We start from the raw sequence: 24132 nt of genomic DNA, 5'->3' as shown, positions 1-24132 counted from the left end.
GGAAAATTGTAAAAATATCGATAAAAAGAAGAAGAAATACAATTCCATATTGTTAAAAATATATTCGGGACGATCAAATTTCTTTCCGATTTTATAATGAATAAAAATTTAAAAAAGGTTTTGTTTTTTGAAACACTCAACGTTCGGAATATTACCATCTAATGGAAGATAAAAATAGGAAAACAAATCATCGTGGTTTATCAAAATACTCTATGTTACAATTATTGATCTGCTCGTATTGACAGATATTTTTATTTACATCGGACAAGCAGATTTAACTGTGTGTATGCGTGTGTAATGAGATAAATGTATGAATATATTTTTTCAAATATGGAATGATGTTAAAAATATATGCACAGTATTACACATAGCCAATATTTTTTATCATCCGACAATCATATTATTTTCTCCAACATTATGAAACATAACAGGAAATAATGAAATTAAAAAAGCAAATACAATAATGTAATATTATTAGTACTAATAATCTGATAATAATGTTATTACAAATGAAAGATGTAATAAAATTTGATATATTCATAAATTAACTTTAACAACAAATATGTCTAATTAAATAATAACAAAGCGATATATGAATATAATTATAGACACAAGTTGTCATAGAAGAATAAAAAAAGAATAAATAAATAATAAATTATAGATGAGAGTCAATATTTCGTTTTACTGGAATTCGTTTTTGATACTTTTCTTTATGTATTTATTTCAAATATTTTAAAACAGAATGATTAATCTTAGATTAAAAGATAACTTCTTTGACTTTCTTGAAATTGTTTTTATAATTTACGAAAAGATGAGAAGAAATATATGGTTATGGCTAATAATGCACAATATGGTTCAATAAAATATAAAACGGTTCAATGTTTCTATTCTAAGAACTAATTTTTTTTTTAACAAAGCTTTATTATTGTCAATAAGAAATAAAAATACAACTATCAAACTTTAAACATACAGGAAAACAAGATTAACAATATATACAAAAATGTTTAAGCTAAATTAATAACTTATATTATTTACTTGTATTAATATTTATAATATTTATTTAATTATAATTAATTTAATAATAACTAATAACTAATTTAATAAATAATTTAACTTTACGATAAAAAGATCAATTCTAGTTGCTTTAGCTTTTTCGCATGTTTTCATTCAAATTAAATTCGGTAGTAGTCATAGTTTTGTTTCAATAATTATTATACTAATATACATAGATATATACACTTAACAAATTATTAGACTTTCTCTTGAAGGTAATTTATAACGATACAAAATACTTAGTCTTGAGAAATTTATTCGGCTGCTAAGGGACAAATACAAAATAAAAAATATATTGTCTGGGTTTTAGGCATTTTTTTTTGTATTGTGAATAGAGTCAATTTTCTCAAGTCTAGAAAAAAAAATTTAAGAGGATTTTACTCTGAAAGACTTACGTGTTTATCTTCATCTTATCCGTGGAGATAGCTGTGCTTCTTACACAAAAAAATTCTGGCGAACTTAATTATAAAAGACCGCACATGAAGTTATTGAAAAATGTTCTAAACTAATATTTTAAACATATCCCCGACCGATTAGAAATTAATACTGGTCTTTTTTTCATACAATTATTCCTTTATTACTGTAATGAATAATTTAATTATACATATATCGTTGATTATAATTCATTAGAGATAATTATTATCCAGAATAATTTTCCTTCGAAGCTAACAATGATGTTTGTGAGAAAGCTATGTCCTAACGTATAATATAACGAAGATATTATCTCTCCATCGATACACAAATATTTATCATCGACAGCCTGTTGTTACGCCCCAGGTTAGAAGTTTCATAAAGTTAATTTACATCGAAGGATATGACTGTTAAAATGGCTTGTTTTAGTTATGATATCTATACAATTTTTATCGTAGGCGATCCTTAGATCGATCGAAATACATATTTGTAATGATCTACTTTCGATTATTTATGGTTACAAGTAGATAAAAGTTAGTTGTGATTCGAAGTAAGATGAATCGGTTGCAGACTGAAGGAATCAAGGGAAGAATTAGTAAGAAATTAAATTTGTCGAGACTCGTATTAATATACTTCAGAGTTCTGAACGAGACTGATTAAAATAATATAAACAATAAGCAATATTTTCTGGATATTACTTACAGTATCTGTTTTTATATGCGAAGAGTTAGGTTAGTCCCAATTTGTGAGTTGTCACAACGCACTACTTAAACTGTTTTACATAAAGAAAAAATCAAAAAAGTGATTGACTGTATTTAAAAAAAAAAACCGTTGTGTTTTCATTTGAGAAACAGTTTCATATCATTTCAATTCCGATTGATCGTCCGTAATGCACTGACTAGCAAGGGCGATGCTGAGATTTTCGTTGACTCCTAATGGTCAAGGTGGAAGACTGCTTAGTCGTCAGAACATCGGTTTTTGGTTCAATGTATTGCCTCTACGTGCGCTGCTGACGGTGATGAAAACGTTTCTGTAAAGGAACTCTCTCAACTGTGCCTTATCTGGGCCAGTTGAGTCCCTTCATTCACATTTATCTAGGATTCTCTATGCCCATTCTGTCCTCTGCCTAAACTGTGGAAAAAGTAGACATGTGCATGTCTTGTTCTTGAATTTTTCCTACAATGATCAGTGATATCAGTGCTTTAATAAATGTTTCGCCGAATAGTTAGATATTGTTGGCGTTAGGTGATTTTATATATTCAAGATTAAGATTCCATCTTGTTTTCGCATTTCAAATACTTCAGAGTAATTTTAGTTGAAAGGAAGATGTGCGTATATGCCAGAATTTTTGGAATAGTAAATCTCAAATTCTGAAGACTAATAAAATTAAGGTTTTTCCGGAACGTTACAATATAATGTACAATGCCATGAATTTACTGCTACCTTTTGTTTCATCGAAACTTTTGTTACACAATATGGCAAGATAAACGAAGGAGGAAAGATTACTATATTTTTTGCAACGGAACGTAAATATAATATATGTATTAGTTTTTTCTAAATAATATCATTACAAATTTATTATTATATTGAATTGTTTTAGACAGATACAAATAAAAGTAATCCACGTAATGTCGATTGATATGAATATCAATGACTATTTAGAAATCGCATGTTACTTTTCTCTTACGTAATATGTATTGACTTTGTACCAATTCTTAAAAAATTGATAATTATACATTTGATCCGTTTCATTGTCAATTTAGTTCTTCAATTTATGAAGAACTGAAAACCTGAAGAACACTAACACCCTTTTAGCTCATTTTTTTCCACACTCGAAAAATAAAAGTGATTAGTATTTATATTTGTCATGAGGGACACTGTAATTTGATTCACCAATAAGCAATTCCAAATCTTTTTTCTTTTTTTTTATTTTCGTTTTTTTATTTTATTTTCTTTTTCTTTCTTTTTTTTTTATTTTAAAATCTTTGTTCAATTCTAGATTCCTTTTTCCTTTTACAAATAATAGCGCCAAAGATCGTAACGTCAAAATTATATAATCGAAGATTTCATTATAATTAGGACTAAGATGTACAGTTGAAGAGTGTTTATAGAAAACAATGTAAGTGTCAAAATTGAAAAATGTTTTTTTTATCATATAATGATCTATATATCAATGGAAATACTATGGTATAAAATTTCAGTGTAATGTTTTTTGTAAAATCATCAATAGTGTCAAAAGATAGTATTATCGATCCACTCTCGTCGTTGATCAGGTAAGTTTTTTCTTCCTCTTGAAAAATTGGATTTTCGGGCTATTTTCTATAAGGACTTTTCAATTGTACATACAAACATCTTCTAACCATCAGAAACTAATTATATTTGTTTAGTTTTCCTTTATTATCTGTCTTTTTCTATACATTTAATATTGTAATTATCTAAATTATTGTTCTAATTTTATCCTCATAAATACTTGTAACATTTAATACAATTTTAGACTAAAGATAATATATTGCGAGCATTCAATTAGATTGGTTAGTCTGTAATATACCATTTTTTACATACTGCTATTCTTTTTATATGTTTTTGTTGAATTTCATGTACATTTTTATGTTTTTTTTTTTTAAGTATATTAGCAAAAATATATATATATATATATTTCTTGCGGCATGATACGTTTTAAACAAGAGAGGAGAAAGTAATGTTCAACAACATTCTTTTCATCCTTTTTTATAAAAATATTTTCTTTAATAAAGCCATTTTTTCGAAGGACTTATTCAGATTATCAGATCAAGTAAGTAACATTCTTTTCTGTCATGAAAGTATGAGTATAGTGTATAGTTAGTAATAGGATCTGAAACGCTTCGAGTAAAAACAAACGACGACTTGTTGATAAAATTTCAAAATCTTTATAAGTCTCAAATGTTTCGTTATTTTCGTTGTACTAGTGATTTTCATGTACTTATTTTATTATTAATATGATATCAAATTTATTTGATATTGGCTCTTATTATTTTAATACTCGAGTTACTCATTTTAACTCTAAATCTGAGTATCCAAATACTCAAACTATATTATATTATATCATACTTACAGTTTTGTAATCGAATAAGTAATATGCATAAGCAGTAAATTTATTTTTTCTTCTTTATTTTATTTTCTTCTCTCATTTCCTTTATATCAACATTTATAATATATACTGCAAGCTATAAAAATGAATAACGTAAATGAATATACTTTTACTGATTCAAACTTTTCGGATTTTTTAAAAATATTTCACATCAATAATATTGTTTGAACAAAAGTAATCAAAATGATTCGAAAATATTGAATACTCATTAATCATTTGAATCCTATCAAAATTCTCAAGACTTTGAAACGTACGAGTTGACGATAAATACTTTCAAGATTATCGGTAGGACAATGAAAGTGACAAAAGACTCGAAATTTAGTAAGATTTTTTATACTTTTTTAGACTTTGAATGGTTTCAAAGTTATTCTAATGTATCGTCGAAATAAACGAAATAAATTTTGAACGATTCAAAGTATTTCTGATCCCATCTGTACGTACCATATTTGCATATACATACGCAATAATTTTGTATATTAAAGATAAGATCAATAATTTTTATTATAAATGTCACAAAAAAATATTCGTTGGTTTATGTTAGTTATCGAAGGCGCCGTGGCTTAGTTGGTTAAAGCGCCTGTCTAGTAAACAGGAGATCGGGGGTTCGAATCCCCCCGGGGCCCCTTGCCTTTTAATTTTGGACTCATGATTAGAAATATAATAAGTTTTTACATTGAACAAAATACATGGAATAATTTTTTATGCAATCTCAAGTTCTCATAGAAGTCACGAATGGATGAATTATCCTTCATGAATTATCATTAATAGTAAGGTGAAATTTTATTCTTGATATTCGGTATTTGTGAAGAAACCAAATAGTCTATTAGCAAAGATAAAAAATATCTACGGATTCGTTCAATTATCGATGCATTATTATTAATGTCATTATTATTATTATTACTATTATTCCCATTGTTCTTTGTATCCATTTTTACATCGATACAATGACAGAGTAACATTTTTTTTATAAATGGTTCGTCGCTTTCGGTCTTAGAGATATTTTCTTTTGTTTCGATAAGGTCTTTTTTCTCTGAAAACTGTAAAATGATTTTAGATTCGTCCACCGGTTTAATTTTTTCATTATTGCTAGGCATTATACTACTAAGCAAAGTTTTGCTAATATCAGATAAGACATTCTGTTCTTTGACTACGCTATTTTCTAAATTCGTTCTCAGTTCTACATTTTTGAGGGTGAAATCAGAAAAAGGACTTTCGATTGTCATAGAACTTAAATCGCATTCATCGTTCTTTGCATTTTTGAGATCAGATGTAGCATTGAGTTTCTTGACCAAATTTGTCTTCGGTGTGCTCGTTAAAATTTTGTCTTTGTTTACAAATAAATTGTTTTCCAATGATTCCAATTTTTTATCGTCAGGAATCGGTGACTCAATCGAAGTAAGAGTCTCAGTTATGTCCTGCATATCTGATCGGAGAATGTCTTTCGCAAGATCCTTGGAACTTGAATCAAGAATAACTTTCTCCTTCTCGCTTGTTGATGGTTGTTCTATTTGATCGCGAGTATCAGTTTTACTTTCGTTAAGCTCCGAAGTATTGACATCAGTTTCGATATAAATTTTCTTTGCTGTAGGTGTTTGCTTCTTATCGGAGTTATAACGAGCGTACAAATTTTGAAGAATTTCTATGTCTCGTGAAGGAAGAGTCTTTGAAGCAATGATGCGTTCCATATGTTGGACGTATGCTTCCTCTGGCAATACAGTGATCTGTTCTAAAAGTTTTTTTATTTATTATTTATTTTTTTTATTTTGTTTTTATATTTAAATTTACACTTAGATATTTGAACTTAATTATAAAATTAAAAAAAAAAAATATATATATATACATATATATACACAGTGGCAAGCATATAAATAAGAAAAATGTTTTTGTAAACTTAAACTTAATCTGTCTTTGTTTTATAAAATAATAATAATATAATATTTTCGGAAAGTGTACAGTTTAAGCTACAAATTGATATACAATACATCATAGCTAAAGTTGTTGTTTGACATTTACGACGGTAAACAGTGTGTAGCAGCACATTTGAAGTGAGCACGTGAATAAGAAAACTTCTTATTACTAACAGTTGTACGAAATTCTTTGTATTGTGAATGTCTGCAGTTCGTTAAATTGAAAATATTTAATCTATATTTGCTTATTTTTCATTTCCTGCTTTGTCATTATGAGTGGAAGCAAGCACGTTACACTGGATATACAACGAGAAATTCTCTAATTACGTAAACAAAATTTTAAACTTCGTGAAATTGCAAATCGTTTGGATATTTCTATTACTGCCTGTCACCAAACTTTGAAGCATATAGATGAGAACAGCAATTATTCCGCGAGCATCTAGACCACGAAAAACACTGCCTCGCATTGATCGTTTAATTCATCGGCTCTCTGAAAACGATCATTTCAAAATTGCAATTCATTCTGAAATATTAGCACATACTGTATCAAAAATTAATGTTCACATTGTGGGAAGACGTTTGAATGAGTTTGAGTCAAAAGGATTGTGTTGCACGTAAAAAATCATTCATAAAAAAAAAATCGAAAATCAAGGTTACGTTTCGTTAAAGAGTACGTTGACTAGACACTAGAACAATAAGTTAAAGTCATCTTCACCGATGAATCAAAGCTTAATCGATTCGTTTTGGTTGGGAAAATATATGTTCGATAAAATATAGACGAAGAATTTTACGAAAAGTACCTACAACCAACCACTAAAGGAGGCGATGATTCCTTAATGGTTTGGGCCGGGATGACTATAACGGTCAATTTATTGAATAGAAAGAATTATGAATCAGCATGTTTATGTTGATATCTTAGATCGCTATTTACTTCCTTTTGCTATGAATGAATTTACTAGAAGACTATATTTTTCAACCAAACAACGATCCTAAACATACATCTCGTAAGGCAAATCAGTTTCTAAGTGACCACCATGTTAATATTATGATAATCTCCCAATTTAAATCCGATAGAAACTCTTTGAAACGATATAAAAACTGTTGTACAAAAGAAACCATCTAATATTAACAAATTATATGATGTTGAATTAGCATGGAATAATATTTCTGTTGATCATTGTATACGACTTATTAATTCTATCTCGTAGATGTGCGGAAATGATCAGGAATAAAGGTGGACCTTTCAAAATTATTATTAAATATCATTATAAAAAATCATTATTTTGTGTCAAATAAAACCGACAAATTTTTATTTTATAATGTTTTCTTATTTAGTTGCTTATTGATTATTGCTCCATACTATGTGTATTTGATTTTATATTGAAAATAAAGGTAAAATTAGTTTAACAATTATAGTTATTCAACGTCTATAAAATGCACTTTCCAACGACGTGTAATACTAATCAAAATATAAACAATCCGTGATTATATCAGAAATTTAGTTTAAGAATAAATATTTTTTTCTTTATATGCTCGCCACTATATATGTATGTATCTATGTATAAATATATGCATGTATGTTTTTATATATGTATGTATGTATATATATACAAAGTATCTATTTATAGATGACCAAGCAGATATCTCACAACTGTTACAAGGAAGTTTAATAAGACATATTTACACGGATATGAATCAGCTACAAAGTGCACGTAAAAATATATTTTTAAGTGTATAGTAACCGTTTCAAGTCATGAAGATTAACATAGTTTTTTTAAATGAATATTTATAATCTTTTTTGCATATTTATATAGCAGTAGTCGTTTGCAATCAAAATTATATGTATTAAAAAATTGCTATTATGCATCGTTTACAAGATAATCGGCATGATTACGATCGATTAACAAATTCATATTGTATTGTAATTTATACTCCATACTATACAAATATATTATTTACAAATCAAGTAGTTGTGTATTTTGATGAGTTGAATGTTAATGATCTTGTTCGATGTAACTGATTTCAAAATATGTAATCCGACAATTGTTTTTCAAATGTGATATGGAAAACTAACTATTTAAAGACTTAAAATGCCAGTTATTTCGTAAACGATTCATTCAATGATCCAATCAAAAATTTCTACAAATGATTCATATGATTTCGACATATGATTTTGTTTGCAAATGATCACTACTATATGAATATGTAAACAAATTATAGGCAGTCATTTAAAAATAATTTTCATGAATTGAAGAGATCACGAGCAAAAAAGAATTGTTGATTTGCATTTTGTAGCAAATCAATGCAAATTAAACATATGTGGGCGGACACTCTTTATATATATATATATATATATATATATATATATATATATATATATATATATATATATATATAAAACATAATATAACATAATGTCTAATTTTCTTTACGTTATATGTACATATATATACACACATATATTTTATGTTTCATACCTGACACATCTTTTGACTCGACGTCATCTCCGTCTTTTTTTGCCACAATCGATTTGTTAATTCTATCGTTTTCATGTTTTTCCTTATTATTAGTCGTCTTCTTCGATTCTTTTGTATATTTTTCAATTTCATTTTCATCTGGAAATATTGGTGAAATATTTTCACCATTTGCTTCTTTTTCTGGCTGATCTTTTATATTTATAAAGCCCTTCGATTTTTTAATAGGTTGACGTTTACTTCGTTGTGCGGTATTATAAGTTTCTATTTCTTCATAATTTCTTTCATAATCCGTCAAATCTATGAAACCTTTTCTCTCGGTTACTATAGGATGTGTGTAATTTACATCGATATTGCAATTACCATTCTCAATTTGTTCATTATTAAAATCAGAAATATCATTTTTTGCATTGTCAGATTTAGAAACTTCTTCTTGTTTCTTGACAACTTTTTTTTCTTTCTCTGCCATCTTATTTTTAAGAAATAAAAAATGATATTTGCGTAACTTCATATTAAATGTAAATTGTTTTGTCAATGTTATCTACAGATTTCTTCTTATCTACTGCCGATTATAAATAGTACATGAGATTGTAAATGTAAATTATGTATACAAAATAAGAACCATGTGTATCATGTAATATATATACAATGATTATAAATAAGTTAACAAAAAAAATTTATGAACAAAAAGAAATCGACGAGGATGGGATTCGAACCCACGCGTGCAGAGCACATTGGATTAGCAGTCCAACGCCTTAACCACTCGGCCACCTCGTCACACGAGAATAATCTTCCTAAATATTTATAATAAATAAAAATTCTTAATAATTGTTTTAAAAATTTAATAAAAATATTTGTAGAAGTTCAAATGATGTAAATATTTACTTAAGTGTATATGATTCCGTCTTACATCAAAAAATTACACATTAATGAAAATAATAATTCATAGTATATTCATATATATGAATAAAATTGGAAATAAAAAATACACATAGCATACAGTATAACTTAAATACATATGTAATCATGACTTCATTATCGGTCATAAGTATGTATGTATAATTTGTATAAAATTGATATGTGTGTGTTTAGATTGTTATTACGATCGTTGTGCAAGCAATATTTAAATACGTCATAACAAATGAATTTACTCGAGAAACTTTAAAATATTTTCAATAGTTATTATAAATAATGCGTAGAATATTACCACTTGACTTTGTACTTTATTATTTCCATTATAATCTATTCCATAAGTAGTCAAGATAGTAACCAATGGCTGCAATCATGTTAAGTAATCGTTTTCCATCTTTATTTGTTACAACATGCAATGCACATAGTTGAGTACAGTCATAACAACGTAAGAAGTTTAAGTGGTACTTCAAAGAAATTGAAGAATGGAACAGACATCAAAAAAAATGTTGACATACACTTCTGTTTACGACAAGAGGATTGCTGCGAATATTGAAAACGAATTTTCTAGACTTCAAGGTAAATAAATATAGCATATGGAGCCATTGTAATTATCATTATATTTAGGGAAAAAAAACGAATTAATTGCAAGTATATGTACAATCCTGCAGTAAAAGAATTTTATATTGTTTTTATCTTTATTTAGGACAATGTTATTTGGATCATGCTGGTGCTACACTGTATTCCAACACACAAATCAAAAATGTAAGCGATGATTTATGTAACTCTCTTTATGGCAATCCACATTCCATTGGCCTTGCAGGTGGTATTACTCATGATAACATTGAACAAATAAGACATAGGTAAATACTTTTTTAATAAATTTAATTACTGTGTAACTGAATGTATTATTTTCTATATATTATGATTTTTTAGAATATTGAGTCATTTTCACACATCATCAGAAGAATACAGTGTTATTTTTACATCAGGAGCAACACAATCTTTAAAAATTATCGCTGAAACATTTCGCTTTACGAATAATAAAAATAATGATGTTCATTTTCAATCTACAGGACATTTTATTTATATGCAAGACAATCATACTTCAGTTCTTGGAATGAGAGAGATTGTCTCTCAAAAAAAGGTTAAAATAACTTGTCTTAGTCATAAACATGCATTTCAAGTATTAGAACAATCAGTAAATTCTTCGAATAATAATGTAGCAAGTGACAATAATTCTCTTTTTGTTTATCCTGCCCAATGCAATTTTTCTGGTGCAAAATATCCACTCGAGTGGATTCAAAATGTACACAATAATGTGCTTTCCAGCGTCACTGGTCAATTAAATACAAAGTGCTATGTTCTCCTGGATGCAGCAGGTTTTGTACCAACAAATGATTTAAATTTATCCATATTTAAACCAGATTTTGTGTGTATATCTTTTTATAAGATGTTTGGATATCCAACTGGTATTGGTGCCTTAATAGTAAAGAATTCTAGTGCAGATGTTCTTGATAAAGTCTATTACGGAGGAGGCACTGTAAATGTTTCTCTTAGTTCTGAAATGTTTCATGTGAAGCGTCAAAACTTATATCAAAGGTAAATAAGATAAATATATTTGAATGAAAATAACATATTTTAATAATATTACAATGTTTAATTATAATATTACAATACTTATAGATTCGAAGATGGAACCATACCATTTTTATCTATAATATCACTACAATATGGATTAGATATATTTTTAAAAATTAGTATAAAGCAAATATCAAGTCATGTATTCGCACTTGCTAAATATTTGCATCACACTCTATTAAGATTGCATCATTGTAATGGTGCACCTGTTGTAAAAATTTATTCAGATAATAACTATGAAGATCCTAACTTACAAGGAGGAATTGTTACATTTAATATTCTTAGATCCAATGGCGAATATGTTGGATATATGGAAGTTGCACATATGGCTGCACTTTTTAAAATACATCTCAGAACTGGTTGTTTCTGTAATCCTGGTGCATGCCAAAGACATCTATCCCTTAAAAATGAGGAAATTTTACAAAATTATGATGCAGGCTATGTATGCGGTGGTGCTGCAGACATAATAAATGGTAAACCAACTGGTGCTATACGAATTTCATTTGGATATATGTCTGTGATTAAAGATGTTGAGACTTTATTACAAATGATAACTAAATGCTTTTTGAGCAAATCAGAAAAAAATGTAAACATATCAGAAGTGCGTAAATTAAATCAGGTTGAGACTAAAAATAAGAAATATGTTATAAATGATAAAGATAATACAAAAGAATTTGAGGATAAGGCATGGTATTCATCATTTTTATATGGTGTAAAATATTTAAAAAATACTAATAACTTAAGAAGTAATATTACTCTAAAACGATTGTTTATATATCCTATAAAATCATGTGGAGCATTTGAAATAACTACTTCTTGGACTTTGAATGAGAAAGGTTTAGAATATGATAGAGAATGGATGATAATGACATCAAATGGAATTTGTTTAACTCAAAAACAACAAACTAATCTTTGTTTAATTAAACCATTTATATCCAAAGAAATGCAAGTCATAAGATTAACATATCCAGGTAAAACTGAAATGAACTATTCTTAGAAAGAAATTTTTTCTTTACTAATAATGATATAATGATTATTATTTAATATTTTCATTTTACAATAAATCTTTTAGGAATGCCATTAGTAGAAGTACCTTTGAAGTATTCTGAAGATTATGTAAATGGTACAATATGCCAAAGTAGAGTTTGCGGACAAAAAGTTCAAGGCATTGATTGTGGAAAAGATGTGTCTGAGTGGTTAAGCTTAGCTATTGGTCATCCAAATTTAAAACTTGTTAGGCAAATTAATCATGAAATCAAAGATAAACCAAAGCAAGGTACATTAAAAGAATACTTAATTTATATACATTTCATTGTGCATTTCTAACTATGCATTTTTTAAGGATTACATAATCCAAAACTATCCTTTTCGAGTCAAGCTCAATATCTATTATTGAATGAAGAAAGTATATCATGGTTATGTAGTAGAATTATTAATGCAGAAGATTTTAACAAAGATACGGTATTGCATAGATTTAGGGGAAACATTGTTTTAAGTGGCTGCAAAGCTTTTGAAGAACTTTCATGGAAATTAATACGAATAGGCAAAACTGAATTCCAGGTTGTTCATTTATACAAATTAATAATATTATTCTTAATTGGAGCATAGAATTCAACCTGTAAATATTATTATGCATGTTAGGTAAATGGATCTTGCACAAGATGTCAAATGATATGCATTGATCAAACAACAGGCATAAAAACGGTAGAACCATTACGTACATTAGCAGAGGAATTTCATGGAAAATTAAAATTTGGCATATATCTTACAAGATTAACAACAAAAGAAGAAATATTAAATATTGGAGATACAGTGTACTTTGATTGATATGAAATAATATATATACATATATATATATATATATATATAAAATTTACATTTATATAAATTTTATACTCTACCTGGAATTTTGTAATTAGAATATTATGATATTGTACATTCTATAGGTTGTTGTTTTGTAACTTTTTTTACAGGTTCACCATTTGATACATCTTTGATAGTTTCACATACTGCTTCGTAATCAGGAAATGCTAGTGTTTGTAGTTTTGAATAAACTAATTCATCATTAATTTTAATTTCAAAGGATCCTGCAAGAAAATAACAAATTTGTATCTATTTTTAATATATAAAATTTTATATAAAAGTTGTCTTACCTTCCTTTCCTTCGGTTCCAGAGACTTTGGCTGTTGGCACATTCTTCTCTATTAAATTGACCATATCAAGAAATTGTGGCTTATAGTTACAGGTTTCACTGTAAAAAAGTTTCAAATGTATTTAGTAAAACTGAATTTGATTATTGTTTTAGCATCAATGAATCTAAGTATTTTATCAAGAGGTTATAATTTTCTTTGCAGGTTGCAATAACATTTATTCCAATTTATAATAGGATTTTATAATAAGAAATATTAATATATTTACCAATATTCGATGTTAACTTTAACATCGTGCATATTAGATAGATATAATTTTGTAAATTATTTTAATTTAAATTAATCTTCGATTGTATCTGCTATGATACATTACTACCAACATTAATATATCAATTTCATATTAAATAAAAAATGTAGAATTAAATATATGCATATGTAGGGTAATATGTATCGATAGTTTACAGCTGTAACTCGGACGATGTCCTCATTTCGTTTTTATTTATATACCTCTTATGGAAAGATCGATTTATGTTATTAACGTCAACATACAAACTATCAATGAAAAGAAGTAACAATATTTATGCAATTTTATTATATTATATTTCAAACGAATAAGATAGTGAAATTTTTGTTAAAAACGATTAAAAAAAAGTCGAATTCTTTTTGAAGTCATTTGACGTCAAATTGCTACGTCGACCTTGGTAGCACTGAGTCAATCGGCGCCATTTTTTCATGTATGCATATGTCGGCTGTTCTTGATGTGACAGCGAATTATTACATTTCATTATAATACACAGAAAAATAATACAGTAAAGTATTTCACGAGCTTATTAATATAAAACGATAATACTTCATATTCTTGAAATAAATAGTGTTCCAGTTGTGCAGCGTACTGAATTGTTACGCGCGAATCTTTTGAAAATTGCTTACGTGGGCAACAGGTGGCAATGTCTAATTTTGCACATGTTTCGTGTTTGTGAATCAGTTATATACTTGAAATATTAATTTTAGGTGGATTATATTTCGTGCAAAATAACGAGAGGCATATTGCAGTGAACGCATTAAATCGATTCATTTTTTATGGAGTCGTTGTACGTTTAAGATATATTAATTGCTTATACAGAGAAAGTATTTAAGATAAAAATATATAAAAAATGGATTATGATTACTTGATCAAGTTTTTGGCTCTTGGGAATTCTGGAGTTGGGAAAACCAGTTTTCTGTATCAGTATACCGATGGAACTTTCAATTCACGCTTTGTTTCCACAGTTGGGATTGATTTTAAAGAAAAGAGAGTTGTAAGTATGCATTTTATTTACAGCATTTGGTTTTAGTTAACTTTAAATCTCTCATATAAATTGTATTCTTATTAATTACTTTGCTTTGATTATAGATATATCAGATGCCTGATGGAAGTAGTCAAAGAGTACATTTACAGCTTTGGGATACAGCTGGCCAAGAGAGGTAGATACATTATTAATATTTATTAGCTATAATAACATTAAACTATAATCTTACAGCATAAGTAATTTTATAGAAATTATGATATTTTCATGATTTTTTTTTTTATTTAGAAATAAATATATATATTTGAGAAATTGCATGGTTATACATTAATAAATACATTATTAAATAATAACAATATATATTAGCGGCAACATCTTCAAAATCTAATAACTTTTCTTAGCGCTGTGCATGATATTTTTATAATATATATAACATAATATGTAGAAAACAAAACTAATAAAGTTAGTTTAAATTAATATCATTAACATTCAGGTTTCGAAGTTTAACCACGGCCTTTTACCGGGATTCTATGGGTTTCTTATTAATTTTTGATCTGACCAATGAGCTCTCCTTTCTTGAAGTTAGAAATTGGCTGGAACAGCTTAGGGTACTTGTCTTTTTTAGATTATTGGAAATTTATTTTAACATATATTTAATATGTTGTGTATTTGCGGACGATTCTTTGAGCTATAATCAATTTAACTACATAATAAGTCTGTTAGAATTTTATTAACATTGTTAGTTTGGTCATATTAAGCATGGTGATAGAATTAGATTAGAGCATGCAGTAGTTGCACTTAAAATGACACTTATCAATATTACTTTTGATTAACACAATTAGGTTTATATATGAGCTGGACAAATACTCAAATTGTCGTTCGATTTCAATTAAAAGGTATATGAGCCACTCATACTTTATTAAGCGATTGTCATATCACAGTTTTATATTAATCTTTTTTTCCTTTATAATGATTCTTATTTTCCATATATATATATATACAGATGCATGCATATTGTGAAAATCCAGATATAATTCTCTGTGGTAACAAATCTGATCTGGAGGATAAGCGAGTTATTAGCGAGTATAAAGCACGTGATCTAGCAGAGAAACATGGGTGAGTTTATAATTTCTTTCATAAATAGCAAGTTTTAAAAAATTATTCTATCTTAACTGAAAGATATTTTATTTATGATCTATTAACTTTTTCAATGTAAAAACATACAAAGAGAAAAGATAGGAATGTGAATCTTATAATTTTTCTTTAAAGAGTGTAATTGAACTTTGATTTTCAGATTGGTATATTTGGAAACTAGTGCTGCTACTGGACAAAATGTTGAACGTGCAGTAGAAATTCTGTTAGAACGTGTTATGCGCAGAATGGAAATTACAGTAGATAAATCATTGCTACCACATCAAAAGATTTTAAAGTGTCACGAGCGTGAGACACCACCTCCTAATAGTTCTTGTTATTGCTGACAGTGTGATTTTGCATAGACAGTCAGATTAGTTTGACTGCTATTGCAATCGGAGGTCTCAGGGGGAAAAAATATTTCCTTTATTCTCATAAGATAACAGATCGACATTTAACTTAATTACAAGTCATTCAATTCTGGGTAAAAAAGGTTGTGACAAAGGAATTTAATCAGAATTTTTTCTGAAATTTATCAGGTATGTCTCGAGTTGTGAATATCAATATTCTAAGCTATTGCTTCCTACAATGTACAATCCTGTCGTCTTCCATGTTTCTTCTTTGTCATAAGAATTTATCTCTTCTTTTGTCATATCATTATAATACAAATCATCACCATTACCATCACCATCACCATCACCATCACCATCACCATCACCATTACCATCACCATCACCATCACACACACACACACACACACACACACACACACACACACACACACACACACACACACACACACACACACACACACACACACACACACACACTGTGTATATATATTTTTGTTTTTAAACGAATCTCTTCGATACATTTTCCATTCCTGCTTCCTTGATATCTTTTCCTTGAAATCTTCAAAAATAATGATTTAACTTATATCTTCATCATAATAATATGCACAAAGTGTTCAAAAAGTCAATCTTTCACAATGTGTCAAAAGTGTGATATAACAATTTCAAAGAAATTTTCAAATTTATGAATCTTCATATATGACTAAATGTTTTTAATGCTGTTATTGTATGATATTTATTTAGAATTATTAAGTGTAATCGTAAGTAATACGTTCAATACAATCAATAATATCATACAATATGCATGAAGTACCACATACTAATCTTGTGATATTTATACAGATTTAATATCTTGTTCGAGATAATATAGATAACGATATCGCGTTTGGAAATTATGAGAATTTACGTTATTAATGTAATGGAAACAAGATTATATACTTATACTATATATATAGTACATTGTATTTCTTTGTCAACAATTTCTTTATAATTTTGAACTCGATCCGTTTGATCAAATATGTTTTAAAATTGATAAATACACATAGGTATATTAATTCATCCTTTGCTCACGTGAACATAGCGAAATCAAGTACGAAGCGTGGCACTTGGGAGGAGAAAGATAATGCAGAAAATATCTTAGACGTTGGGAGACAAAACGAAGTTTCGTTAATTGCCATGGGACGAAGAATATACTGGATGTCAGAAACTTCAGGGATTTTCGTCAGAACAATGTCTTAATTATTAGCTAGCTATTTATATATTTGGTTTGCCTTCACAATTGAAATCTTTCATTTTATTTATTTACAAAGAAAAATTCTTTTTAAATTCTATATGAATTTTATTTTTAACTAATATATCATAAAATCATTTGTCTCATTAGCGAAGGTTAAAAGTGATTTTTTACTTGCGCTTGAAATTTATTTATTTTTTTTTTCTTTGATCGAATTGTCACAATAGCAGTAAGATAAATTCATTAGTGCAATGCCACGGAGTTCATTCAAGTTATAAAAATAATTATTCTTGAAGATATTAGAAACGAAGTAAAAAATACCTTTCATTTTTGATACTTCATTTTTGATAGCTTATATTATGTTCGATCATGGATGAAAATAATCGAATCAATTTAATATGGAAGTATGAACTCATTTTCATGATTTATTTATCTCCGAGATATCTATGCATTCGTATTTATTTTTTTATTTGGGAGCTTGTTTTGTTTACGATTGAAATCTTGAATAGAGCGTTTTATTAAAGCTCCAATTTATGAGCTTGTCGGACGAAAGGTATATTTGAATTTCACGGTTTTAATCAAACCTTGGGAATTTAATAAGTTTACGAGAAATCATAAATATCGGAAGTTGACGCGTGATCGAAAAAAGAAGTGAATAATAAAAGAAAAATATGATGATATCGATATTTGGTCGTATATAATATATTGATATTATATTTTATAGGATGGATAATATATTTTCGAAACAATACACGCGAAGAATCGACTTGATCAGGTGAGATCGAACATTCGTCAGGTGACCGAAGCAATTTAGTACAGTTCGAGTGGAAGCCTTGAACTATCAGCGAGGGAATACGAGCAATTTGCGCTTTAAAGTCCTACAAGCAATGTCTGTGTTCAGCCGTCCATAGAACTTGGCTGTCAGTAACACATCGACACGCTCGAAGTCCTGTTGGAGGCTTTTAATTTGTGTCTCTCGTCTTGTCGAAAGCTGCTAATTATTATTGCAGTTCCTGTTAGTTAATTTGATCCAAATAGACAAAGGTAGAATCGTTTGAAGTCGAAGGATTAAGAGTTGCGAGTAAGAAGACGATATTTATCGAAGCGTGTTAACTGTAACTCTTTAGAATTTATTTACTTTTCGTATTTGCTTTTATCCTCTCGATTATTACTCGATGCCAGTTCAATGGCAAGTTTCCATGAATTCGGTAACATTGACTCGAAAGTTAGAATAGAAACTTTCTATCGATGTTATTCGTTGCCTTAGATTTCAAGAGGAGAACCGAGAAAAGCGACGATACTGTATGGATTCGATAACAGGCTATATAAACGAGAGGAGAAAAATAAGATTTTTAACGTGTCTTGAAAGAAACCTTAATGGACAAAGTACGTGTATCTGTAGGTTTTTTTCATTCTTTCTCTCTCCTTATCTTAGTAACAACGTTGAACAGATGTCTCGGTAAGAAGGGCTTCGTTCCTTGGCGATTTCGCATTTTGTATTTTTTAGTTTATTTCAGTGAAAAAAAGAAAGAAAGAAAGAAAGAAAGAAACAGTATGGCGGAGAAAGCTGACAATAAACACACAGAATTGTATGCTTTATTCTTTTTGTCTAGCGCCATGCATCGTGAAAATATTCTTCGTTTCTTTTGAACAATTTTTAATCGTCGTTATCTCTTTGTTAATCGTTATCTCATTTTGTAAGTTAGGCGTAAGGAAAGGTTTATCGAATAGATTGATAGATGAGAAAAGAAGAATTTTGGAATAAATCGAAGAGATACAGTCAAGTGGAAGATAAAATGAAATTACGTCGTGGTTTTGCCGTGGTTCTTTCATTTTTAGGTCGCATGTGTTATCGAGCGATTTATAATTTCCATTTCTGTAGACATTCGTTATTTCTCTCTCTCTTTTTCTCTCCCTCTCCCTTACCCCTCCCCTCCCCTCCTCATACCCTCTCTCCCCTCTCTCTTCCGTTGAAGCCTTGAGGCGAGTTAGAAAATCGAACTCATCAATACACGTAGTTACATCCTCCGATCATTGAACGAGTTTGTCGCATCGTTTATTCAAAAATTCCTGTTTTCGTAATCAGACAGGCGTCAGGAAGACATGGAGTGGCGAAGTGTGTCTTCTTTCTTTTTCTCTTGTTCTTTCTCTTTCTCTTTCTTCTTCTATTTCTATTTCTTTCTTTCACTCGGCTGTGAAGAATGAAACTCGTGTTGAGCTATATCTGGATGTGTTTACAGGATTCGTATCTATCCGATGCTTGAGATTCTCGTCTCTTTTCTTCCATTTTCTCATCCCTAAGAGACGAGCGCGAATGTACTCGATTGTTTCATTTGAGATTGTGAAACACGAGAAACTGGCTTAGGGGAAGCTTTACACTGTTAGAGGATAGGATGCTATAAGGGGGCGGCTACTATACGACGTTTGGACACGAGAACGATTCTTACAAGGACTGTTTCTCTTTTCCTTTTTTCTCTTTCTCGTTTTGGTCCATTCGTTTTCTCGCTGTCCCATCTTCTATTTCTTTTTCTGTCTTTTTCTCATTGCTATAGGTACAGTACGAAGGAGTGGCATCCAAGTTTCCGCGTTTCTGCGTTTTTACGTCCTTCAATGGAATTGATTCTTTCAAGACGGGAAGAGCAATTTTTCTTTAATTCCGCCACGCGGAAAATCGTACCTTCTCGGACGTTATTCTGACTCGTTCACAATCGTATTTCCATTGAGAAAAAAAAAAGGTATTCGTTAAAATCCTACGAATAGCTCTTATTGATTTTATTCTTTGTAACGTGCAAAAGAGTTATGATTGGTTGAGAGAGAGAGGGGGGGAGGGGGAGAGAAATGTGTAAAGATAATTACTTTGAATTACAGTGAATGAAGCGTGTATAGGAAGTGTATATGTGTGTATATTTTGTGTTTATGTGTGTATATATTATATACATTTAGATTAAAATTTGATTTAAGACTAAAACTGTCTGGGTCAATGGCAGCATAGATTTTTCAGAATAAGAAATTATTCCTATCCTATTGAAGCCAATTAAAGATTCCTCTTTCCTTCGGGATTATATATCAATACTATCACAGACTACTACTCGACCTGTATCGCTACTGCGAATCATCGCCATCGATCGTGGACCTTTTCCAATTAACGTCACGTCTTGGACCCCGGATCGTTATCCTTATCGTTGGCTATTTCTTGAATCCGGTGGGCTGATAAAGAAAGTCTCACGAAAGATATCTTTCTTTCTAACTTTCATTCTTTTTTCTTCTCAAAACTCGGTCGATTCTCTCTCTCTCTTTCACTCTCTCTCTCTCTCTCTCTCCCTCTCTCTTTCTCTTTCTTCCTTTCTTTCTTTCTTTCTCTTTCAGTTGAATCCCTTTGGCAAATCCACCATCGGCCGTTTTCCAGGCGAAGGAAAATACACTGGCTTGCACTGACACATCGAGAACGTATATATACAAAGCTTCTTCCGCTTTGTTTTAAGATTGTTCAGGGAATCGTAAATGGTGAAACTCGACGTTACTTCAGAATGCGTCCTGTTCGTTCGTGTTCGATACTCTTTCGGCAAATCTACCGTTGAATACTTCGAAGCAGGAGTAAAGGAAGAAAGTTCATGCGCGTATTACTATATAGAGAGAAAGTTCTACGAACGTGCTTTAGGGTACGAACAATTACTTCAAACCTGGATCGTTCGAATGAACGAGGAAAGTTTATAAAAATCGTATACTGCGATGAGCTTATCGATGAATCCTAATGTCTTCGTTGGATCTTTACGATCAATGAGAATTATAAAGATAGAATAATTTTTTATTATTTTCATCCTAAGTGAGGAAATATCTTCTTTTTTTCTGTCTATATTTTTTAAATGTTTCATATGAAACATTTCTTTTTATATTACAATAGTTACTAATTTACATTGTATGTATATCAAGTGAAAAATTTGTAGGATAATTAAAAGTTGAACTTTGTTCGCGTAAACTTTAATGGACGATAGCAGCTCACGTTTTTAATTAACTTTCAATTACCAACGTCGCAAACTGCACGTCGCAATTTCGTGTAGATCGAAAGGAATTTTAATTTGTCGAGAATCATATTTGGTCAGACCAATTAGAAAAGCAAGAGAGGGAAAGAGAGAAAAAGAGAGAGGGAGAGAGAGAGAAAAAGAGAAAACTCCAACGAGATAGGAAAACTCCAAGTAGATAATATAAGAAAGTGCTATTATATTGGACCATTTTGAAGTGAAGTAGCTTATAATGTGGAAATAAAATGCTCCGGTTGGTCTAGGATAGTAGAGAATTGTCGAGAATCAGCTACTGTGTAGGTATTGTAGTCAGTACAGAGAGAAGGAAGGGAGAGTGATATTCAATGTGAAAGATGTCTAACTGGATATGGAAATCATGAATATATAAGGGGTGGCTTTAGTCGTATGCTAATTCTATTTGAAAATATTTGATCCTTTTTCGACTGATCTTTATGCGTAGCAAATAGTTACTACGACACGCACTCTAATTTTCTATTTCATTATACTAATCTTTTTTATTCTCTAACATTCGATTCCTTTTTTTTATTTTTAAAGAGTAGTTTCATCATCAATTATTATTTCGAGGAAAGCGACTAGTCAAGATCGTTTTCATTGTCACGCAAAAAGTTAAAAACACCCAGGAGCAATGTTGCTGAGAATCAGACAGGTATGTGTGATTTATGCATCGTTCGATCGTATTTATGAGAATTCGACGAAGAGATTTCTCCAGGGGACTATGGTATCCCATCGCCGGTCGAGTTATTCGGCCTTGTCTACGAAATGTTTTTGCGCGTTATAAAACGTTCGCGTTTCGTTGAGTTGTAAATTTGACGCGATCGTTTACTTCGATATTGTCAACTTGTCGATATATTTTTATAACTTTATCTATCGAAGGAATATCGATATAGATTGGACGGTAGATCTGTACGATTTGTGTATACCATTCCAAGTTAATATCTTACAAGTAGAATTTCTTTTATCAATATTATTAAATATTGATTTGCAACTGATTAGAAGTATATATATATATACATATATATATACTTACATATATTATATTTAAGTATATACGCGTACGGATACAACATACGTTACATAGATACCAATGCTATAGGTACCTGCCATATGTATTTTTGAGGAGTGGTGCGTGACGAGAAACCCACGAGCACAAATATCCGTGTATATGCATGCAGAAGCATGAATCTAATTTACGAGAGAAGAGCACGTCCGCCTGTCGGACTGTCCGTTCTTAGGAAAGGGTTCTACGATCACACAGGAATTTCTAAGTGCGTTCTCTTCACCTTAAATTATCATTGTGTTCGTCGCAATAGAGCTACTCTGTGTTGACGTTAAGTATTAATGGGATATCTTTCATCACTGTACAAAAATTAGTTATTGTGAACGATCATGACTCAAAATTACTTGTATTATGAAAATATCTTGAAGTATTCTTCGTTCGATATAAGCTATAAAAAAAAACGGATGTATGTTTTATATTTATTTTTTTTCGATCTTAGCTCCTTTAAAGTTGATAAAATCTCGAACGAAAAACGTTGACTGTTCGATAACGAATGGAAAAAGGCGAAAAATGTTTGATATTCGAGCTGTGAGAGTAAATATTGTATAAAAATATCTTTTCGTTCGTTTTGAAAGTGATGGATATTAAAAGTTTATAAGTACGAAAGAAGCTGTGCATTCCTAAAAGTATTCTCGACATTGGAGTATTCGTCGTCATTCGTCGTTCTTTCTCTTTTTTTTTCTTTTTCGTTCAGATTTTTATATTTTGAATTTGTGAAATTGATGAAAAATTTATGTATAGAATACGATCTTATTATTATTACTGCTTTTTTTTAATCAATAGGAAAAGCGAACACTCGATATGCAATACTTTGACATTTGAAAAGTCAGTTTAAGGGAATTCCTGTCTTTTATCGATCTTTGTAAATGTCAACTTTTTATCACAACTTCTTCGTTTCCCTTTTTCATTTTCTGTGCTAATGTTTATGTCTGTTTATAGAAGTATAAAAAATATTCGTACATTATACTTTCGTACTATAAAATTTCAAAAACTATAATTCGTACATTACAGTTTTTTATAATTATATATTCCTTTGTTATATTATATTATTTTTTTATAAAGTAATACGTTATTATAATTACTTTATATATAGTGTACTATAAAAGTATACTATAGTATAAGATTATAAGTATATATTATATTATTACTATTACATATAAGATATGTATTATACTATTACATATCTTTTAATCTAATTTATAAATATAGTATACGATATAATATAATTTTATACTATGTCAGGATTATTATACTATATAGTCGTATACTATAGTATACGATATAATATACGATATAGTATACGAATATAATATACAGAAAGAACGAGAGAGAGAGAGAGAGAAAGCGAAAGAGAGAGAGCGAAAG

General features: G+C 29.3%; 4 protein-coding genes and 2 non-coding genes across 8 annotated transcripts; 3 read left to right on the top strand and 3 right to left on the bottom strand.

Moving 5' to 3' along the window:
• Positions 1 to 5140: 5140 nt before the first annotated feature.
• On the top strand, positions 5141 to 5214 carry Trnat-agu. The gene has a single exon. It is a non-coding gene; the product is annotated as a tRNA-Thr (tRNA).
• Positions 5215 to 5244: 30 nt separating this feature from the next.
• Positions 5245 to 9841, bottom strand: LOC124433194 (uncharacterized protein PF11_0207-like). The gene is made up of 2 exons (XM_046982934.1): positions 8976 to 9841; positions 5245 to 6317 (listed from the first exon to the last, which is right to left on the bottom strand). Exons 1-2 carry the CDS (start codon positions 9481 to 9483, stop codon positions 5353 to 5355), a joined length of 1473 nt encoding a protein of 490 aa, XP_046838890.1. The 5' UTR covers positions 9484 to 9841; the 3' UTR covers positions 5245 to 5352.
• On the bottom strand, positions 9668 to 9749 carry Trnas-gcu. The gene has a single exon. It is a non-coding gene; the product is annotated as a tRNA-Ser (tRNA).
• Positions 9842 to 10228: 387 nt separating the features above from the next.
• On the top strand, positions 10229 to 13377 carry LOC124433183 (molybdenum cofactor sulfurase 3). Of its 2 annotated transcripts, XM_046982912.1 has the most exons (7): positions 10229 to 10460; positions 10588 to 10744; positions 10818 to 11483; positions 11568 to 12493; positions 12595 to 12798; positions 12865 to 13082; positions 13164 to 13377. In XM_046982912.1, exons 1-7 carry the CDS (start codon positions 10367 to 10369, stop codon positions 13347 to 13349), a joined length of 2451 nt encoding a protein of 816 aa, XP_046838868.1. In that variant the 5' UTR covers positions 10229 to 10366; the 3' UTR covers positions 13350 to 13377. The 2 variants fall into 2 exon arrangements, with proteins under 2 accessions (XP_046838868.1, XP_046838877.1); XM_046982921.1 differs by lacking the exon at positions 12865 to 13082.
• On the bottom strand, positions 11784 to 14173 carry LOC124433212 (migration and invasion enhancer 1). Its single transcript, XM_046982958.1, has 4 exons — positions 13941 to 14173; positions 13676 to 13773; positions 13424 to 13609; positions 11784 to 11922 (listed from the first exon to the last, which is right to left on the bottom strand). The coding sequence occupies exons 1-3, from the start codon at positions 13970 to 13972 to the stop codon at positions 13446 to 13448; spliced, it is 294 nt and encodes a 97-aa protein (XP_046838914.1). The 5' UTR covers positions 13973 to 14173; the 3' UTR covers positions 11784 to 11922; positions 13424 to 13445.
• A 227-nt stretch (positions 14174 to 14400) lies between these two features.
• Positions 14401 to 23373, top strand: LOC124433200 (ras-related protein Rab-27A). Of its 2 annotated transcripts, XR_006944447.1 has the most exons (8): positions 14401 to 14613; positions 14684 to 14970; positions 15066 to 15136; positions 15452 to 15566; positions 15962 to 16074; positions 16253 to 16628; positions 22245 to 22356; positions 22804 to 23373. XR_006944447.1 is itself a non-coding variant. In XM_046982948.1 (6 exons), the coding sequence occupies exons 2-6, from the start codon at positions 14827 to 14829 to the stop codon at positions 16434 to 16436; spliced, it is 627 nt and encodes a 208-aa protein (XP_046838904.1). In that variant the 5' UTR covers positions 14401 to 14613; positions 14684 to 14826; the 3' UTR covers positions 16437 to 17390. The 2 variants fall into 2 exon arrangements, 1 of the variants encoding a protein (XP_046838904.1); XM_046982948.1 differs by lacking the exons at positions 22245 to 22356; positions 22804 to 23373 and having other exon boundaries at positions 16253 to 17390.
• Positions 23374 to 24132: the final 759 nt, after the last annotated feature.

The sequence above is a fragment of the Vespa crabro genome, chromosome 1 (genome assembly GCF_910589235.1).
Source record: "Vespa crabro chromosome 1, iyVesCrab1.2, whole genome shotgun sequence".
In the NCBI taxonomy this organism is placed as follows: domain Eukaryota; kingdom Metazoa; phylum Arthropoda; class Insecta; order Hymenoptera; family Vespidae; genus Vespa; species Vespa crabro.
The sequence above is the reverse complement of the archived record's forward strand: the minus strand, read 5'-3'. Positions and strand labels throughout refer to the sequence as shown.